Below are 19,992 nucleotides of genomic sequence, written 5' to 3' on the forward strand. Positions count from 1 at the left end.
TTTAAATGGACGTAATTTACAAATCTGTTTAACCTTCTGGCACCAGTTGATTAAAAAAAAAAAAAGTTTTTCACCGGAGTACCCCTTTAATGTTACACAATATATCACAAGCAGCTATAAAACCGAACTGGAACTTTCCCTATATTACAATATCCACATGTGAAATGGTGACAAATCATTGTGTGTTCTGGTAAACTCATGTGTTCCCTATTGGTGTAGACAGGTCTCGGAAAAACATTGTAAATTAATAAAATTCTGGCTCTGAATCTGCAGCCGATTTTATTTCCACAGACCGTAATGACATTTTGGCTGATCAAATGGAAAAGTGGAGAGAAAGGCGAGACGGGTCGTGTTTGCGGCGTTATGTAACCTCATTATTATTACGATTAATACGTCTAATTGTTGATGATGTTTAGCTGGTGTGTATCCAGTCCACACTGCAAATACAATGGCTGAGGGCTGCCAGCGACTACTTATAACTAAAAAGAACATTCATGTTAAAGGAGAAGTGTCACTGATATAAAGACATTCAGACAAATGGTGGTGTTCATCGACATTTTGTTAAAAAAAATTACGGACGTTTTTGTTAGGTTGATGTAAGCAGGAGCATGAAAATAATATTTGGTGATTTTTTATTTTTTTTTACATTCGGTAATCCTGAAACCTTTTTCATTCTGGCTACTAAACCTAACAATAAGCTAACACTTTTGTAGGGAACACATGACGTTTCATTGTCAAAAGTGCAGTGTAAGGCAACACCAGTATATAGATAAGTGATCTACTATTCACAATAGGTGATGGTCACAGGGCCCTTTCTCCACCCAGCACAGGTCTCAGAGCATGCCTAGTAGAGTATGACGAAAGGAAATGTGTCATCTTATAGTGACTGATTTATTAAACATTATATATATTATATATATTTTTTTTTATATTTTTGGATAGGACTAGGTCATTCACAATAGGTTATGGTCACAGGATCCTTCCTCCGCCTCCCTGAACACTGACCTCATCGCAGGTCACACAGCATGCCTAGAACACATTCCTATAGAAGCCACTAGGTCCTCTCCAGACTGTTGTTTATAATGGTCATGTGTCTGCTATAAAGCATCTCTCTAAATGCTGTAAACAGAAGAAAACCGCTCAGGAAATATGGCTGTCCCCATAATGTCCAAAAAAAATTGCAATCAGAAAATGGAAAAACACGTTTTAGTATTTTTCTCGAATCAATTAAAATTATAGATGACATATTAGAGGATGAAGGGGGCTAGGTTTAGGTCTTTTATAAGAATACATTTCTTGAAAGAGCTTGGATCATTCAGTCATCATTACAAGTCATACAGTGACTTACAATCATACATAGCATGACAGTACAATAAACAGCACACACTATATATAACACATAATACATTGATCACAAATCGTCCCATTGCTTTAATCCCCAACAATCAGCTGTAATCTATGAGGAAGCCTGGAAGAAGTTGTTCCTCATAGATTACAGCTCCTTACAGTACCTTAAAGGGTTACTCTGGTAAAAAAAAAAATTTCAATAATTTTTTTTTATCAACTGGTGCCAGAAAGCTAATCAGATTTGTAAATTACTTCTATAAAAAATCTTAATCCTCCCAGTACTTATCAGCTGCTGTATGCTCCAGAGGAAGTTCTTTTCTTTTTGAATTTCCTTTCCAGTCTGGCCACAGTGCTCTCTGCTGACACCTCTGTCCATCTCAGGAACTGTCCAGAGCAGGAGAGGTTTGCTATGGGGAATTTGCTCCTACTCTGGATAGTTCCTGACATGGACAAATGTGTCAGCAGAGAGCACTGTGGTTAGACAGAAAATAAATTTCAAAAAGAAAAGAACTTCCTTTGGAGCATACAGCAGCTGATAAGTACTGGAAGGATTAAGATTTTTTAATAGACGCAATTTACAAATCTGTTTAACTTTCTGCCACCAGTTTATTGTAAAAGAAGTTGTTTTTCACCGGAGTACCCCTTTTAAGTGTTCATTGAAATGAAATGGTTTATCTGTATAATGTAGGACAGGATAGGTCCTCCAAGAGAAGAAATGCTCTTTGTATCCTAAATATAGGAGCCCCCCTCCCCCATTAACTAAGAATGAATTATAGGAGATATGACAGTAGGTTTTCTTAATGGGAACTACAATACTATACACAGCCCTTGAAAAAGAAAATGCTTATTGATTTTTAATGGCGGACCTGTAATGCCTCATCTTCACTGCACCAGGGTCATTACCGTTTCCTCATCAATAGACCAAGGTTCCACGCAAATGCGTAATGGATGATCTTACGGCTTCTAGATGTATACCCGTGGGTATCTACCGCAGATACATCAGATTATTGCCTGCCAAAAGACCTGGGATCTGCAGTATTTCCCAACCAGTGTGCAGATCTACAACTCCCAGCATGCCCGGGTAGCTTTATGTTGAGAGTTGTAGTTTTGTAACAGCTGGAGGCGTTCTGGTTGGGAAACACTGCAACTCTCTGGACATGGTTGCCTTGAGGTTTCCTCCACAGGGGAGTTTTCTTGTCTCTTCTGGAGACTTGCCCCTCCCTTGGGCTTAGAGCAGTGTTTCCCCCCCAACCAGTGTGCCTCCAGCGGTTGCAAAACTACAACTCCCAGCATACCGGGTAGCCTTATTCTGGGAGTTGTAGTTTTGTAACAGCTGGAGGCACACTGGTTAAGAAACACTGCTGTATGCCCACAGAAGGAGCTCCCTTTAGATTTCCTCCACAGGGTTTTTTCTGGACTCTTCTGGAGAGTTTTCCTTCCCTTGAGATTGGAGCAGTGTTTCCCAACCAGTGTGCCTCCAGCCTTTTCAAAACTACAACTCCCAGCATGCCCGGACAGCCTTCGGCTGTCCGGGCATGCTAGGAGTTGTAGTTTTGAAAAGGCTGGAGGCACACTGGTTGGAAAACACTGATCTAATGTATTTTTATTTATTTATTTTATTTTATTTATATAGCGCCTACAGATTCCGCAGCGCTTACAATTATGGGGTACAAACAAAGACAAGTATCAGACATAAAATTACACAATAACTATTCAAACAAGAGGTGTGGGGATATGTGGGGGATATGTGGGGGATATGTTGAGGATATGCGCGGGATATGTTGGGGATATGTGGGGGATATGTGGGGGATATGTTGAGGATATGTTGAGGATATGTTGAGGATATGTTGAGGATATGTTGAGGATATGTTGAGGATATGTTGGGGATATGTTGGGGATATGTTGGGGATATGTGGGGGATATGTGGGGGATATGTTGAGGATATGTTGGGGATATGTTGGGGATATGTTGAGGATATGTTGGGGATATGTTGGGGATATGTTGGGGATATGTTGGGGATATGTTGGGGATATGTGGAGGATATGTGGAGGATATGTTGGGGATATGTGGAGGATATGTGGGGGATATGTGGAGGATATGTGGGGGATATGTGGGGGATATGTGGAGGATATGTGGGGGATATGTGGAGGATATGTGGGGGATATGTTGGGGATATGTGGGGGATATGTGGAGGATATGTTGGGGATATGTGGAGGATATGTGGGGGATATGTGGAGGATATGTGGGGGATATGTGGGGGATATGTGGAGGATATGTGGGGGATATGTGGAGGATATGTTGGGGATATGTTGGGGATATGTGGGGGATATGTGGGGGATATGTGGAGGATATGTTGGGGATATGTGGAGGATATGTTGGGGATATGTGGAGGATATGTGGGGGATATGTGGAGGATATGTGGGGGATATGTGGGGGATATGTGGAGGATATGTGGGGGATATGTGGAGGATATGTTGGGGATATGTTGGGGATATGTGGGGGATATGTGGGGGATATGTTGTTGGGGATATGTTGTGGGGGATATGTGGGGGATATGTTGTTGGGGATATGTTGTGGGGGATATGTGGGGGATATGTGGGGGATATGTGGGGGATATGTTGGGGATATGTGGGGGATATGTTGGGGATATGTTGAGGCCAATTAATGTATAGAGATAGACATAGCATTACAAGTCTGTATTAGCTGCAGTATTGGTGCGGGTGCCAAAGCCTATAATGTACTTTTTTGGGAACACGGCCAACCATAACATCATGCCCGGCTTTGTTTCTCATCCTTTGTGTAGGTGGTCCTCACATTTTAGCATTTGGAACGTAAAAAAAAAAAAAATACAAAACCTTATCCCTTGACATCTTCTTGTTGTCCGTGATAGTTGATCTCACCCACAAGTGCTTGTTACCTTGTAGCACAGGAATGAGAAACGACATTTGGCGAGCGGGGGACCCCTCCCTGCGGCCAACCCGTCCATGGAACAGACATTAGTCAATGAAAGGTCAGGGGTCAATGTGAACGTGTCATTTGCCTAAAGAAAACCTCATCACCCAAAACAGGGCCACGAGGCAGGTCAGAGATTTACGGCTCTTCAATTATCTGGGGTCACATGATCTCTGGAGCCTGTTGTATGGATGGGACCAGATGTTGGATTATGTTGGATTATGCGTTATTCTGGATTATCAGACTGTCATAATAAATGCATATGAACCTGTAAGACTGCGTTCACACGGCTGTCTAGACCTGTCCCGTTTTTTTTTAAAACAGACAATAACGGATGCAAACGGATGTTATCCATTTGTATCCATTTGTATCCGTTATTGTTCAGTTAATAAACCCAAAAAATTTTTTTTGTTCTGAGCATGCCCAGAAGTAAAAACGGATCAAAAAACGGATGCAAATTGATGACGTTAAAGGATCATCTGTTTTCCATAGACCTCAATGTTAAATTTACTGTATCCGTTTTTTTTTTCTTACATTTTTTTGACAGAAGAAAAAATACTGCATGTGCCGTTTTTTCTGCCGTCAAAAAAACGGAAATGAGTGCAGACGGGTACAAACGGATGTAAACGGATTGTAAGAAAATCCCATTGACATAAATGGGATTTTTTTACAACCATTTTTAATCCGTTTATAGCCTGCAAGAACGGAACCAAAACGGGGATTAAAAAAAACGGGGACAGACTCCTTGTGAACCCACCCTAGCTAGAATTTTTTTCTCCCATAATCCATTATTTATGGTCCATCTTCTGCATTTGTTCTTGTAAAAGTCCAAATTATATTGTGATTCTGTACTGAAAAGAAGTACAGGATTATTAGACTTTCTGGATTATGGGATGATAGTAAAGAACTGTAGAGAACATGACATTTAATGGAATTTGTAGGGATGAAAAACAGAGAATTTTTTTTTTTTATTTGGTCATTTTTTTTAAACTTAACAATAATAATATATATATTTTTTTATTTTTTTTTTGCATTATTAGGGCCATGTTTTAAGACCGAAAACAGCTGCTTTACAGCTAAAATAATGACCCAAAACACATTGCTGAATTCTCGGGCAGACATTCCCCAAACAGCGGATGCCGCCAAAACATGCCGGTGCTAGGACCGCTCAGAAATGCCCAGCGGATTCTGCAAAAAGAATCATCATGTAAATTCTTTCTGTGGAGGCTGAAATCCTCAAAGGCAAGTGTTTCCGCAGTGGAAATTCTGCCGTCTGCATGGTGCAGCAGTATTCCATTTAAAAGAATAGGAGTTTTTGAGCGGCAATGGGAGCCTGCTGCACAGTGCACACTACAGAAAGTCAGCGGCGGATATTCTGCTGCTGCAGTTCCACTGCCAATAGAATGTTCCACTGCCAATAGAATGAATTTGCTAATTCTTTAGGTGGAATCTGCTCCGCAGACATTGCCATCTATGGAAACCACAATGTCCGCCCGGTCCTAGCTCCAACTGATTAAGTTGGCGCTAGGCGCTCTCGGAATATCCAGTCGGAAATTCTATAGTGTGAACCTCGTCTAGGGGTAGGTTCACACAGGTGGATTTTTTGCTGCTTTTCCGCTGCATATTTGAAAGTGGGCGGGCTCTTCTCTGCTGTCCGCAGCAGATTTTCCGCGGCGGAATTTACCCTGCGGAAAATCCGCCGCAAGTCCCATTAAAGTCAGTAGGGACTGCGGCGGATTTTCCGCAGTGTAAATTCCGCTGCGGAAAATCTGCTGCGGACAGCCGAGAAGAGCCCGCCCACTTTCAATAAGCCCGCCCACTTTAGGGTACGTGTGAACGTACCCTAAGGGTGCGCAGAATTTCTGCAGGTTTCCACTGCAGGGGGCGGTTATGCTGTAAAATGATACAGAATTTTTGGCTCATTCTGTCGTGGATTTATTCTGGACTTATTGGGGGAGATTTACCAAAACCTGTACAGAGGAAAAGTTGCTGAGTTGCCCATAGCAACCAATCAGATCACTTCTTTCATTTTTGCAGAGGCCTTGTTAAAAATGAAAGAAGCGATCTGATTGGTTGCTATGGGCAACTCAGCAACTTTTCCTCTGCACAGGTTTTGATAAATCTCCCCCATTGAGTTTGAATTTTTATTTTTGCTGCAGAGAGAGTGTCTAGCACAGTGTTTCCCAACCAGGGTGCCTCCAGCCGTTGCAAAATTACAACTCCCAGCATGCCCTGACAACCGAAGGATGCAGATTTGTTGTAGAGAGAGTGGGGGGGAGATTCATCAAAACCTGTCCAGAGGAAAAGTTGATGAGTTGCCCATAGCAACCAATCAGATCGCTTCTTTTATTTTTAAAGAGGCCTGTGAAAAATGAAAGAAGCGATCTGATTGGTTGCTATGGGCCACTTTTCCTCTGGACAGGTTTTGATAAATCTCTCCCATTGGGAGAGATTTATCAAAACCTGTCCAGAGGAAAAGTTGCGGAGTTGCCCATAGCAACCAATCAGATTGCTTCTTTTATTTTTCACAGGCCTCTTTAAAAATAAAAGAAGCAATCCGATTGGTTGCTATGGGCAACTCCGCAACTTTTCCTCTGGACAGGTTTTGATAAATCTCCCCCAAGTGTGTCTACCGCAGTGCCTCCAAACCAGAGTGCCTCCAGCTGTTACAAACTACAACTCCCAACATGCCCGGACAGCCGAAGGCTGTCCGGGCATGATGGGAGTTGTAGTTTTGCAACAACTGGAGGCACCCTGGTTGGGAAGCACCGGTCTACAGCAATTCTTCCACTTTTTGCAGTGAATCTGGATATTCTATTTGCAATATGTGAACATACCCTTAATCTCTTCACCTAACCTATGATTTCACACTGTTTGTAGAACAGCCATCATAGCGACCACGATCCAATGCATACAATAGGGGGGGGTATCCAATGCATTTCTATAGACTGCAGTGTCACATCGTGATGGCGGCTACACAAAAACGCATGACTGCAGTCATCTTCTAGCCTTAGGCTGGATACCGACAACAGCTTTGCTACATATACCGTCTTTTGTTATCCTATATCACCCTCCCCTCAGCAAAACAGCAGGTATAGGGGGGGGGGGGACTGGGAGTAAAAGGCGTATACGTGTGTGCGCAATCCGATAGTCTTGTCTATTCCCACTTGATGAAATACTAGTAGTGATGAAAAGGTTAAAAGCATGGTCGGTGTTAGAGAGGGGGGGGGGAAGACAGATGGACCTTCTTCTTAACACTCTTGGCGTGTGCGTCTGGAGCCTATCAGCATTGCCCCCCATCAGAGGAGAATGGATGGGAGCCCCTTTGTGATTAGAACAGGGTGTACAGGGGGAGTGTTGCCTTTTTAAATTTGTTCTAAGGGTGAGAAAACATTAGCGGCGTTACCTCTATGGCCCGGGGAGTAAGTCAATAAACATGTATTGTCCTCGGCTTTCATCCTTCTCTATTCTTCTGCTGCCCAACAAGTAACAGCTGTATGCTAATGCCCCCCCCCCCTCCTCCTGCGGACACTTCATCATCCTCGGGCACAAGTACCTGGCCGGGCACCATGTCAGTCCTGCCTGCTCTTTAGCTGCATCACCAAAATAGCCTCAAGACCAAAAAAAAAAGCATACGATGGCTCCTTAGTATTCAGGACACGTAACCGTGAAGAAATGACCGCCGCTACTGCTGCTGCTACATGGATTTCTAGTCTTGTCTGATTGTCAGGGAACACGTCCGCCGCCGCTGGAAAAAATGAAGATATTCGGCCGTCTGGAATATTTGCTGGTAAGTAATGGGAAATGTTTATTTTACACAAGAAGTATTCCAGAAAATAACTAACTGGTACTAGGATATAGGATTAGGTATCCCATAAGAATACGGCTACTTCTGTAAAGAATTGGGCATGGGTACTGGTACTTATATATAGGATTGGGTGTTGCATAAATTTGCTGGTACTTTTACGTAGGATTAAATATTCCGTACGATTACTGGTACAGTTATATAGGGTTAGGCAGGAGTCCTGGTAATGTTCTATAGAATTGAGCATGTGTCCTAGTAATTCTGTTTAGGATTGGGCATTGGTCCTGGTGATTTCTATATAGGATTGGGCATGGGTTCTGTCAATTTTATAGAACATTGGACATGGGTACTGATAATTCTAAATTAGATTGAGCATGGGTTCTGTCAATTTTATATAGGATTAAGCATGGGTTGTTTCAATTCTCTATAGGACTGGACATGGGTACTAGTAATTCTTTATAGAATTGGGCATGGGTTCTGTCAATTCTATTTAAGATTGGGCATGGGTACTGGTAATTCTATATAGGATTGGGTATAAGTACTGATAATTCTATATAGGATTGGGTATAAATACTGGTAATTCTATATAGGATTGGGTATAAGTACTGGTAATTCTATCTAGGATTTGGCATGGGTTCTGTCAGTTCTCTGTAGGATTGGACATGGGTTCTGTCAATTCTATATTGGATTTGGTATGGGTACTGGTAATTCTATATAGGATTGGGTATAAGTACTGGTATTTCTATAAAGGATTGGGCATGGATTCTGTAAATTCTATATAGGATTGTACATGGGTTCTGGTAATTCTGTATAGGATTGGGCATGGGTTCTGGTAATTCTATATAGGATTGGGTATGGGTACTGGTGCTTTTGAATAGGATTGGGCATTTCAAAAAATTACTCTTACCTCTATATAAGTATTCTTGAAGATTATCAGCACTTCTACATAGGGTTAGTGATTCATTTACATAGGAGTGTGCATGAGTGTTATACTGTCCAGGCATGCTGAGAGTTGTAGTTTTGCAGCAGCTGGAGGTACACTGGTTGGGAAACATCGTTGTAGAACCTGACAGCTTTGTATGGATTAGTATCAAAGTTTGAGCTGTATTTTGGGTGTTATTTACTGTTGAACACCATTGGATCTCCGAAATTAAATCATCAGTCTTTTAGATATGATTTTTTACTTTTAATATCAAGTGGGAACTAGAAAGTCAGGGCAGGCTGGGAGTTGTAGTGTCAGTAGAATAATTACCACTGTAGGAGAACCAGCAATGTAATCCTTCCTATAATAAATATTGTACAGCTGATCACTTTGGCTCAAGCGTTTTTCAATATTTGGCAACTTTTTCATCCCCTGCCCATCCGATTGCATAAATTAGCACATTTCCCATGAGGGGATTCGGAAGGAAACTGTTGCCGTATTGTTTGGCCTCTCCGGCATTGAACATGTTGCCAAAGAAACCATTGTGATGTCACAGATGGGAGACAGCGCATTACAGAAAATGAAGGCATGCGTGGTTAACCCCGTAGTGAGCACAGTCACGTATCGGTTTCACTCTTTCAGTGTGATACAACTAAAAACAACATATAGCATTAGAGTTTATTTCCATGCTGTATAGACATTGTTTTTTGTTTTCTTCCCCAATCAAGCAAAGCAAAATACATGTGTATTTGCATTTAACCTGATTTCCTTGAATGGTCATTACTTCCTTTCTTTTCATCTTCTCTGCTCATATCCTGGCAACCATTGACTTCTCTATGATGTGTTAGGGCCATTTGGTGTGATTGGGAGGCTCCTGTTATCTCGGCACTCCAGGATGACTGCACATGATGGTGTTGTCTCTTTAGCACCACTATAACATTCAGTTTAACCCTTCAGAAGGCACCAAGGGTCATTGCCTCACATTGAGCTGGGCAAGGGTCTGTTCACAAGGCAGAATTTCCACTTGCGGAGTTTTGCCTCTAATTAAAGGAGTACACCGGTGGAAAACTTTTTTTTTTTTTTAAATCAACTGGTGCCAGAAAGTTAAACAGATTTGTAAATTACTTCTATTAAAAAATCTTAATCCTTCCAGTGCTTATTAGCTACTGAATACTACATAGGAAATTATTTTCTTTTTGGAACATAGTGCTCTCTGCTGAGATCTCTGTCCATTTTAGGAACTGTCCAGAGCAGCATATGTTTGCTATGGGGATTTTCTCCCACTCTGGACAGTTCTTAAAATGGACAGAGGTGTCAGCAGGGAGCACTGTGTTCCAAAAAGAAAATAATTTCTTCTGTAGTATTCAGCAGCTAATAAGCACTGGAAGGATTAAGATTTTTTTTTTTTAATAGAAGTAATTTACAAATCTGTTTAACTTTCTGGCACCAGTTGATAAAAAAATAAATAAATAAAGTTTTCCACCAGAGTACCCCTTTAAAGCCTATAAACTTCTATGGGATTCCGCACTCCAATTCACACTTCTGAATTACTGCTTGCGGAATTCCGCAAGCGTAAATTCAGTAGTGTGAATGGGAGTGCGGAATCCCATAGAAGTCTATGGGCTTTAATTGGAGGCGGAATTACGCAGGTGGAAATTCAGTAGTGTGAATGGGAGTGCGGAATCCCATAGAAGTCTATGGGCTTTAATTGGAGGTGGAATTACGCAGGCGGAAATTCAGTAGTGTGAATGGGAGTGCGGAATCCCATAGAAGTCTATGGGCTTTAATTGGAGGCGGAATTACGCAAGCGGAAATTCAGTAGTGTGAATGGGAGTGCGGAATCCCATAGAAGTCTATGGGCTTTAATTGGAGGTGGAATTACGCAGGCGGAAATTCAGTAGTGTGAATGGGAGTGCGGAATCCCATAGAAGTCTATGGGCTTTAATTGGAGGCGGAATTACGCAAGCGGAAATTCAGTAGTGTGAATGGGAGTGCGGAATCCCATAGAAGTCTATGGGCTTTAATTGGAGGTGGAATTACGCAGGCGGAAATTCAGTAGTGTGAATGGGAGTGCGGAATCCCAGAGAAGTCTATGGGCTTTAATTGGAGACGGAATTACGCAAGCGAAAATTTTGCCGTGTGAATAGACCCTAAGGCTATGTTCACACAGCGGAATTTTGGTAGAAAATCTCCGGCGAACATCCCGCAGACTGAGGGCGCCGGCAGGACATGCAGGTGCTAGAACTGCACGGAGATTCTCCATCTCCAAGACAGCAATGCATTTCTGAGTGGATTCCACAGAAATAATTGACGTGTCAATTCTTTCTGCTGAGGCCAGAATTGGAATTTCCGCTCCAGATGTTACTGACGCATAAATTCTGCTGTGTGTTTGGTCCAGAAGAATCCCATTGAACACAATAGGACACTGCTGCAACTGAATTTCCAAGCTGGATTTTGCTGCCGGATTCCACTCGCACTCAGTACGGTCCATTCACACTACGGAGAATCCACATGGAATTTCCTCAGTGGTGCTCCGTTGCAAAAGATAGGGAATAAGTTCTAGATAGCGGGAGGGTCCAACCGCTGGGACCCCACAATGTCCTGAATGGGGCCCCGGCAGACTGCTGGAAGGGGGCGTGCCAACCTCTGCGCGGAGTGGCGGCTGACACGCCCCCTCCTTGTATCCCATAGATATCCATGGAGGAGACGTATCTGCTGCAGCTTCCTGCGGGGGTCGGATCAGAGTCTCTGCCATTCAGGAGGATGGGAAAACTAAATGACAACCAACATGGCTGTCACAATGTGCGTCATTCAGCTTTTTAACACTCTTGAATGGCAGATCAGCTTCTCTGCCATTCAGAAGTCTGGGAAAGCTGAATGACACACATAGTAAAAGAGATATAAGGAGGACCAAGATGGCAGCAGTGACTTCACTGCAGAGGAGCTGTGCAGTACTGACCTGTGCCCTCCGGCATTTCCCATTTGCATATTTTTAGTCCCCATGTATCCGTGTACCCCGGATGATTGTCTCAACACTCCAGCATTTGTTCCTCCTCTTATTTTCCTTTTCCATGTGTGCGCAAGTAAGGCAGCACTCGAGTGTACCTACCAACATGCACTTTGAGGGACAATTTGGAGTAATATATAAAAAAAAACATATATGTTTTAAAATAACAATTTTGGGGGGGTAAATGGGCTGACATGGGGTGCTTGGGCAAAAAAAAAGGTTGGGGACCACTTTTCTAAAGCAGTGTTTCCCAACTAGATTGCCTCCAGTGATTGCAAAACTACAACTCCCAGCATGCTGGGAGTTGTAGTTTCACAACCGTTGGCTGGAGGGCCGCAAGTTGGACACCTAGGCTTGAGAGCCTATAGGGGCAGCCATTTTGTTCCATTGTAGCTATAGAGCTAACTTCACTGTGTACTGAAATAGTCTAACTGGAAGCCGAGGGAGGCTGGTAAATGTCATTTTTATCATATTCTATCATTGATTGTAAAGACTTTTTACAATGTGACATTTGGTACCCTAAATATCATCCCTCTTAGATCTGACAGAAAGGTCACGGAGCAAAGACTGAGAGGCCTGAGGTGAATACTAATGGACTCCAGTGTGATGTCTGATGCTGCTGTGGACTTTCCACACCGGTCAGACGTATGCTGTACGGACGCTCTTCGGCATACGCCTGCCCGACAAAAAACTTTTGTGATTTTGTCCTTAACAACCAATCACCGTTCACCTTTTATATCTCTGGTAAAATGAAAGCTGAGCTGTGATTGGTTGAAATGTGCAACTCAGACCAGTGGCCTATACATAGGGAGCTAGATCTAGAGCCCACATATATGGTGGGAACCACCAAAACACATGTTGGATAGTTATCCGAATAAATGTGTTGCTTATAGCAACCGTTCAGATTACAGGGTATTTTTCAGTAGCCATTTTAGGCTTATTGGGGGGCTTGATCAAAAGTACAGATTTCTGCACAATGCCAAATAGAAACACACAGAGGACACAATTTAGCAGGCACACACTTGATAAGTTCCCCTCATTTCATTGTTATTTATTTATACCAATTTCATGGACTGCTGAGTGCCCCCCATTGCAGCACATGTAAATGCCCCCCCCCCCCCCCATATACATTAAAGAAAAGATGGCTGAACCTGTTGATTATGGTGGGAATTGTTGACTGTCTTATGCAGTGTTTCCCAACCAGTGGGGCTCCAGCTGTTGCAAAACTATAACTCCCAGCATGCCCGGACAGCCGTTGGCTGTCCAGGCATGCTGGGAGTTGTAGTTTTGTAACAGCTGTAGGCACCCTGGTTGGGAAACACTGGTCTGATAAGCCTGGTCTGAGCCTAGTGTACATATCTATGGGCAGATTGGGAAAGAGTCTGCTAAAGTACCCAGCTTTCCGACAAAGAGCATTGTCCATAATAGGGTATGTATACATGGGTTTTGTAACTGGACGATTCCTTTTAAATGGGCAGTGTCAGATACAAAAACTTTTGATATATTGTTTTTGCACGCTTTACAACATGTTTTTGCAATTGCTTTAATCAGAAAATTTTAGTATTTCTCACTGAAAAAGACAGCCAAATAAGTGGCTACTAGGGACACATACCAGTCCTGCAGTGTCCAGTGGTCATCGACACGTCATGGACACCATGAGTGATTGACAGGGCTGCAGGCAGGTCCAGAGCTGCTGTGTTTGCTCCTGGCCCTCTGTGAATCAGAGCAGAGTGAGGAAGGGGGAGGGGTCATCACAGTGAGGAGAAGAGAGGGACACACCCCCTGCCTCTGCATGAACAGATTTCTCACTGAGCAAATGATGGCAAGTAAATAAAGGTAATTCTGAGAGAAATATAGGTCGTAGACACATAAAAATGTTTTTGGTGTGGGAGATCTGACAGGTATGCTTTAAATCTCAACTGACCAATGGGTTGTCAGTATAGTAACCATGTGTTTGTGTTTGGCAGGACTTCTCCTATGATGACTCCAAAGCAGAGTTTAATGTGGATGCCCCCAATGGGGTTGTAATGGAGGGCTACCTCTTCAAAAGGGCAAGCAATGCATTCAAGACATGGAATCGGTAAGTGCAAAATGATACTTGTAACCAGTTCCACTTAAGTTCACACGTAATGATGTACAATATATAGGAGTGTTTGTTCTGCTCCAATAATTGGAGAGGATTTGCACACAAAATCATTAGTAATAAGCCAAATATGGTTCTTGTTGAACATTTTTGTATCAGTAACCTTCCTGTAACATTGCCTCTTTACTATTTCTTTCATAGGCGGTGGTTTTCCATACAAAATAGCCAACTTGTTTACCAAAAAAAACTAAAGGTAAGCAACTGTTCTGTTACCACCCCAAGACCCGCACCACTCTTGTCCATGGGTCAATGCTATCCACCGGACGGGGCGGATCGCTGGGACCCCCACAATCACAAGGACAGAGCTCTGTTGTCCCAGTGTGAATGGAGCGGCAGTGTACATGCTAAACTGCGGCCTCGTTCTCTTTCTGTGGGACTTCTAAAAAAGACAGTGAATGGAACAGTGGCTGAACATGTACTCTACCAATTATTTCACATGGGGGACAATTGACCTCAGTTCTTGAGGTTGATGGGGGTCGCAGTGGTCTGACTACTTTTTCCGATCTTGTGTAAAGGGAATAGCTTTTAGTCTTGGGATAACCGCTTGAAAGAGATATTTTAGCCCTAAAACACCAATCCCCTGTCCATAACATAGGGATAAGTATCTGACTGTTAAGGGTCTGACTTCTGTGACCCCCCGCGATCTCTAGAACGGAGCCACGACTCTCCCTGCTGCACAGAGTGGTGGGTTGGCACACCCTCCATTTATTTTCAATGGGAATGTCGGTGATACCCAAACGATGTTTGGTCTGGGCATCCACTTGGCAAATGAGGTTCAATGTGGATAAATGTAAAGTTATGCATCTGGGTACTAATAACCTGCATGCGTCGTATGTCTTAGGGGGGATTAAACTGGCAGAGTCACTGGTAGAGAAGGATCTGGGTGTACTTGTAGATCACAGACTACAGAATAGCATGCAATGTCAGGCTGCTGCTTCCAAAGCCGGCAGGATATTGTCATGTATAAAAAGAGGCATGGACTCAAGGGACAGGGACATAATACTCCCCCTTTATAAAGCATTGGTACGGCCTCACCTGGAATATGCTGTTCAGTTTTGGTCGCCTGTTCATAAAAGGGACACTGCAGAGTTGGAAAGGGTGCAGAGACGCGCGACCAAACTAATATGGGGCATGGAACATCTTAGCTATGAGGAGCGATTAAAGGAGTTACAATTGTTTAGTCTTGAGAAGAGACGTTTAAGGGGGGATATGATAAACGTATATAAGTATATTAATGGCCCATACAAAAAATATGGAGAAAAACTGTTCCAGGTTAAACCCCCCCAAAGGACGAGGGGGCACTCCCTCCGTCTGGAGAAGAAAAGGTTTAGTCTAAAGGGGCGGCACGCCTTCTTTACCGTGAGGACTGTGAATTTATGGAACGGTCTACCTCAGGAACTGGTCACAGCAGGAACAATTAACAGCTTTAAAACAGGGTTAGATACATTCCTGGAACAAAATAACATTAAAGCTTATGCAGAATTATAAAACTACATCCCTTTCCCTTATCCCCTTACATCCTTCCCTTCAATCCCCTGGTTGGACTTGATGGACGTATGTCTTTTTTCAACCATACTAACTATGTAACTATATGTAACTATGTAACTATGATGTACTCGGGTATCTCCAGCGCTCCCATAATGATTAAATGGAGTTCATGCCATCTATTGCTTCATTCAGTGCAAAGACTCATGGCTCCTTTCTACAGATCGCCACGACCCCCACAATCAGATGAGTTTTTTTTTTTTTAGGTTGGAATACCTCTTTAATTTCAAAAGGATGCCATTGAAGCCATTGTAAGCAGCAGTATGTGTCCGTTTAAAAACTTTGGTGGGAAAACTAATTAAAAATGTAGCATTGGGTTTCGGAAACCTCAAGTGAAGCCTTTAGTTTTTTATCCTATAGTTTTTGTTTCAGATAAAGGAAAATAATTGTGTATTATGCATGGGGTGGGTTTGCACCGTAAGCGGCATATAGGCTACTCTCTTTGCACCTCTGCCGAAACCAATTAGCTTCTGGTTGCCTAAGCTTTTCCAGAAGACAATTCGCTGTAGCGTCCAAGGAGGAGTCATTCAGGTTGTTATCGTCTTGATCTGCAGCCATTCCCTGTTATATGACTAGTCACTGAAAGGCGGCCATCATGAGTGGCAGCAATCAAGATAATAGGTGAGAGGAGACTGCAGGCCCGGGGAAATCAAATTACCCGCATCTGCCTGTCCCAGCCCTGTCAACACTAAACACTGCCTGTAGTCTGTCAGTGAATAGAAATGGCTGCGATAATTGTCAGAACATCCCAATAGTCTCATTGTCAGAATGCAGCTGTCTTAAAGGGGCTGTTAACTATGTGCAATTCCTAAAATATGTTGATCATAAGCTGGTACCCCTAGGGGTACCAGCTTTTTGATCAACATATTTTAGGATTCTGCACGGTAACTCTATAGCAAGTGCGTACTCTACAGTCATGACAGGTCCTCAGTACAGAGACCTTTTTATCTACTGTAGTCAAGAACTAAAGGTTGGAAACCTGTAAAGGAAATCTGCAGCGAACAAAACTTATCCCTTATCCACAGGATAGGGGATAAGTGTCTGTTTGTGGGGTAAGGTGGGTCTGACCACTGGAACCCCCGTGATCTCCTGCACAGGGCCGTGGCTCTCCAATGCAGGAGGCGTGTCAGCCGCAGCATGATGTTTCAGCCGACACGCCTCCTCTGTGAAGTTCTATGGGAGAGGCCGCTGCCTCCCCGCCTCTTCCATAGAGCTGTTTGGGGAGGGGCGTACCGTCGACCTGAGTGAGGTCGACTCTACGCGCATTAGCCGGCACATAGCGTGGCAGTGCAGGGGCCCCGTTCGGGAGATTGCGGGGGGTCCCAGCGGTGAGACCCCCTGCGATAAGAAATGTATCCCCTATCCTGTGGATAGGGGATAAGTTTTGTTCGCTGCAGATGTCCTTTAAACCAATGTTGTCTTGTATTTTCCAGTAGTTAAGCAGTGAAACCACTACAACAGCTCTTAGATAAATTGGGTGGTCTTCTCAAAGAGGTTTTACTGTATATTAAAGGCGAAAACCAGCCAAAATTAACTTATTCCCTTTCCCCAGGATAGGAAATAAGTAGCTGATCGCAGGGGGTGCAACCGCAGGGTTGTGGTCAGACCCCCCCCCCCCCCCCCCCAATCAGCTACTTATCCTGCGGATAGGGGATCAGTAATTGTGGCTGGAGTTCTCCTTTAAGATGTTACAGTAAAAGATGCTTTTGCATAAAGGAAACTTATAATCTCATGTAAATCTTCCATCAACCTTCACTTACAGAAAAGTAAAGTTAAAGGGGTGTTCCAGGGAAAAACTTTATTTTTTATTTTTTTATTATTTATTTTTTTTTATTTTTTTTTATATCAACTGGCTCCAGAAAGTTAAACAGATTTGTAAATGACTTCTATTTCAAAATCTTAATCCTACCAATAATTATCAGCTGCTGAAGTTGAGTTGTTGTTTTCTGTCTGGCAACAGTGCTCTCTTCTGACACCTCTGCTTGTCTCGGGAACTGCACAGAGTAGAAGAGGTTTGCCATGGGGATTTGCTTCTAAACTGGGCGGTTCCTGAGACACGTGTCATCAGAGAGCACTTAGACAGGAAAGAACAACTCAACTTCAGCAGCTCATAAGTACTGAAAGGATTAAGATTTTTTTTAATAGAAGTCATTTACAAATCTGTTTAACTTTCTGGAGCCAGTTGAGATATATATATATAAGTTTTTTTCCTGGATAACCCCTGTAAGTATCGGCAGTATAGCAGAGGATAAGGGGGTCAGAGACTTTTGGTCAGCCTTGGAAGCAATGGTAGTGCACGGTATATGCTGCAATTCCTAGGGGTTTTTCTATATTATAACGGTTTTTCCCCAAGCAGTGTACCTCCAGCTGTTACAAAACTACAACTCTCAGCATGCCCAGACAGCCGAAGGCTGTCTGTGCATGCTGGGAGTTGTAGTTTTGCAACAGCTGGAGACGCACTGGTTGGGCAACCCTACATTTTATAAATAGTGTAGCTAAAAACTCTTCTGTCTTTAACAGGATGGTCTGACGGTGGTGGTGGAGGACCTTAGACTGTGTTCAGTAAAGCCCTGCGAGGATATAGAAAGAAGGTTTTGTTTTGAAGTTGTTTCGCCCTCCAAGTAAGTTGCGCCAATCTAACATAAACATATAGGGGGGCATTTATCAATGTTCGCTTATGTATTCCTTTTTTTAGTTCTTTTTTTCTTGCTATTATTTTTGCTTATGTGCGACTTATTTATCAACTGGTTTCAGCCTGTTGATAAATTTCTTGCACGTAAGTTAATTTAATTTTATTTATTTTTTGCTTTGGTAGTGGCTTTTTCTGCTCCATGTCTGAGCTGGAGGAAATTTTGTAGGTTTTTTCACGTGATGCGACTTTTTTTTTTGCAACTTTCGCACTTGAAGAAAAATCTCTGACCACTGCAAGTCAAAAATCACTTTTTGCTTTAGTAAGAAAGTTTATTTTATTTTATTTTTTTTTGCTTAGGACGCTGCACAATCAAAAAGTCGCCCAAAAAAAAACTAGTGTCACACATGCGACTTTTCTGCAACAATTTTAAGCAAAAAGAAAAAACTACTAAATGCTTTGATAAGTGTCCCCCGTAGAACTGAGAATTGGCAGGAATTTTAAAGCGGTTATCCGGTGTTAGAAAAACAGAGCTTGATTTCTTCCACAAAGACAGCGCCACACAAGTCCTCTGGTCATGTGTGGTATTACAACTCAGTTTCATTGAGGTGAATGGAGCCAAGTTGTAATACCAGACACAATCTGAGGACAGGTGTGGTGCTGTTTTTCAAATAAATCAGCTTTTTTTTTTTTTTTTCATTACCTGGATAACCCTTTTAAAAGGATCCTGTCATCAGTTTCATGCTTTCCGAACCACGGACAGCATAAAACAAGAACAGGCTCTCTTATTACAATGGTGTGTACAGAAACGGGTCATCGGGGTGGTCCCTGGTGGCATTTCCCAGCTCTGCCAGCCTTGACTTGGTATGTCTCTCTTTATTTGGGTAGAGAGAGGAGAGATCTATCAGTCAGAACCTGTGATTCGGGCAGCATGAAACGGATGACAGGTTCCCTTCTTTGCAATGTCTTCATACATATTCATACAATATAATTTTATTCTTGGAGAGTATCCTATTTTACATGTTCACATTGATAAATTGCACTGTATTACCGTTATGTGAAACAAAGAAGCGATGATCCAGCACTTGCGAAACGGAATAGCTTTATTGAAGATCACTGGACACAGGTAAAACCAACCATATCATCAGACGCGTTTCGAGCGCATGTGCTCTTCTTCGGTGATCACTGAAGAAGAGCGCGTGCGCTCGAAACGCGTCTGATATGGTTGGTTTTACCTGTGTCCAGTGATCTTCAATAAAGCTATTCCGTTTCGCAAGTGCTGGATCATCGCTTGTTTCACATTGAAATGTCCTGCCGAGCATAAGTTCTGAGCACTGCTACGAGGTGGCGAGCTGGAACACCTTTGTTCGTTGTTTGCACAAATTACCGGTATATATCTTGATGGCGGCAAAAAAGGGTTTTCAGTGTATACTACAACATCTCCGTCCATTGACTTTCACTGAACCGAATGTAGTCCGCCATTGATATGCAGTGTGATTTAGGGTGAACGGCTGTCTTCTATGGTGTCACCCTCTTTTGCACGCTCGCTTAAAGTTATGCTAATAGTGACGGCACTCATTTGTACAGTGATCCCTCAACTTACAATGGCCTCAACATACAATAGTTTGAACATGCAATGTTT

At 42.8% G+C, this 19,992-nt stretch overlaps 1 protein-coding gene across 1 annotated transcript in view; it reads left to right on the top strand.

Moving 5' to 3' along the window:
* The window catches only part of ACAP3 (ArfGAP with coiled-coil, ankyrin repeat and PH domains 3), a 136,776-nt gene that overhangs the window by 90,779 nt on the left and 26,005 nt on the right, over nucleotides 1–19,992 (top strand). The window contains exons 11-13 of the mRNA XM_056544829.1: nucleotides 14,001–14,113; nucleotides 14,318–14,369; nucleotides 18,242–18,342. Coding sequence (XP_056400804.1) covers nucleotides 14,001–14,113; nucleotides 14,318–14,369; nucleotides 18,242–18,342 — 266 coding nt within the window. The remainder of the gene's footprint in view (nucleotides 1–14,000; nucleotides 14,114–14,317; nucleotides 14,370–18,241; nucleotides 18,343–19,992) is intronic.

Source organism: Hyla sarda, chromosome 10 (assembly GCF_029499605.1).
Source record: "Hyla sarda isolate aHylSar1 chromosome 10, aHylSar1.hap1, whole genome shotgun sequence".
Classification (NCBI taxonomy): domain Eukaryota; kingdom Metazoa; phylum Chordata; class Amphibia; order Anura; family Hylidae; genus Hyla; species Hyla sarda.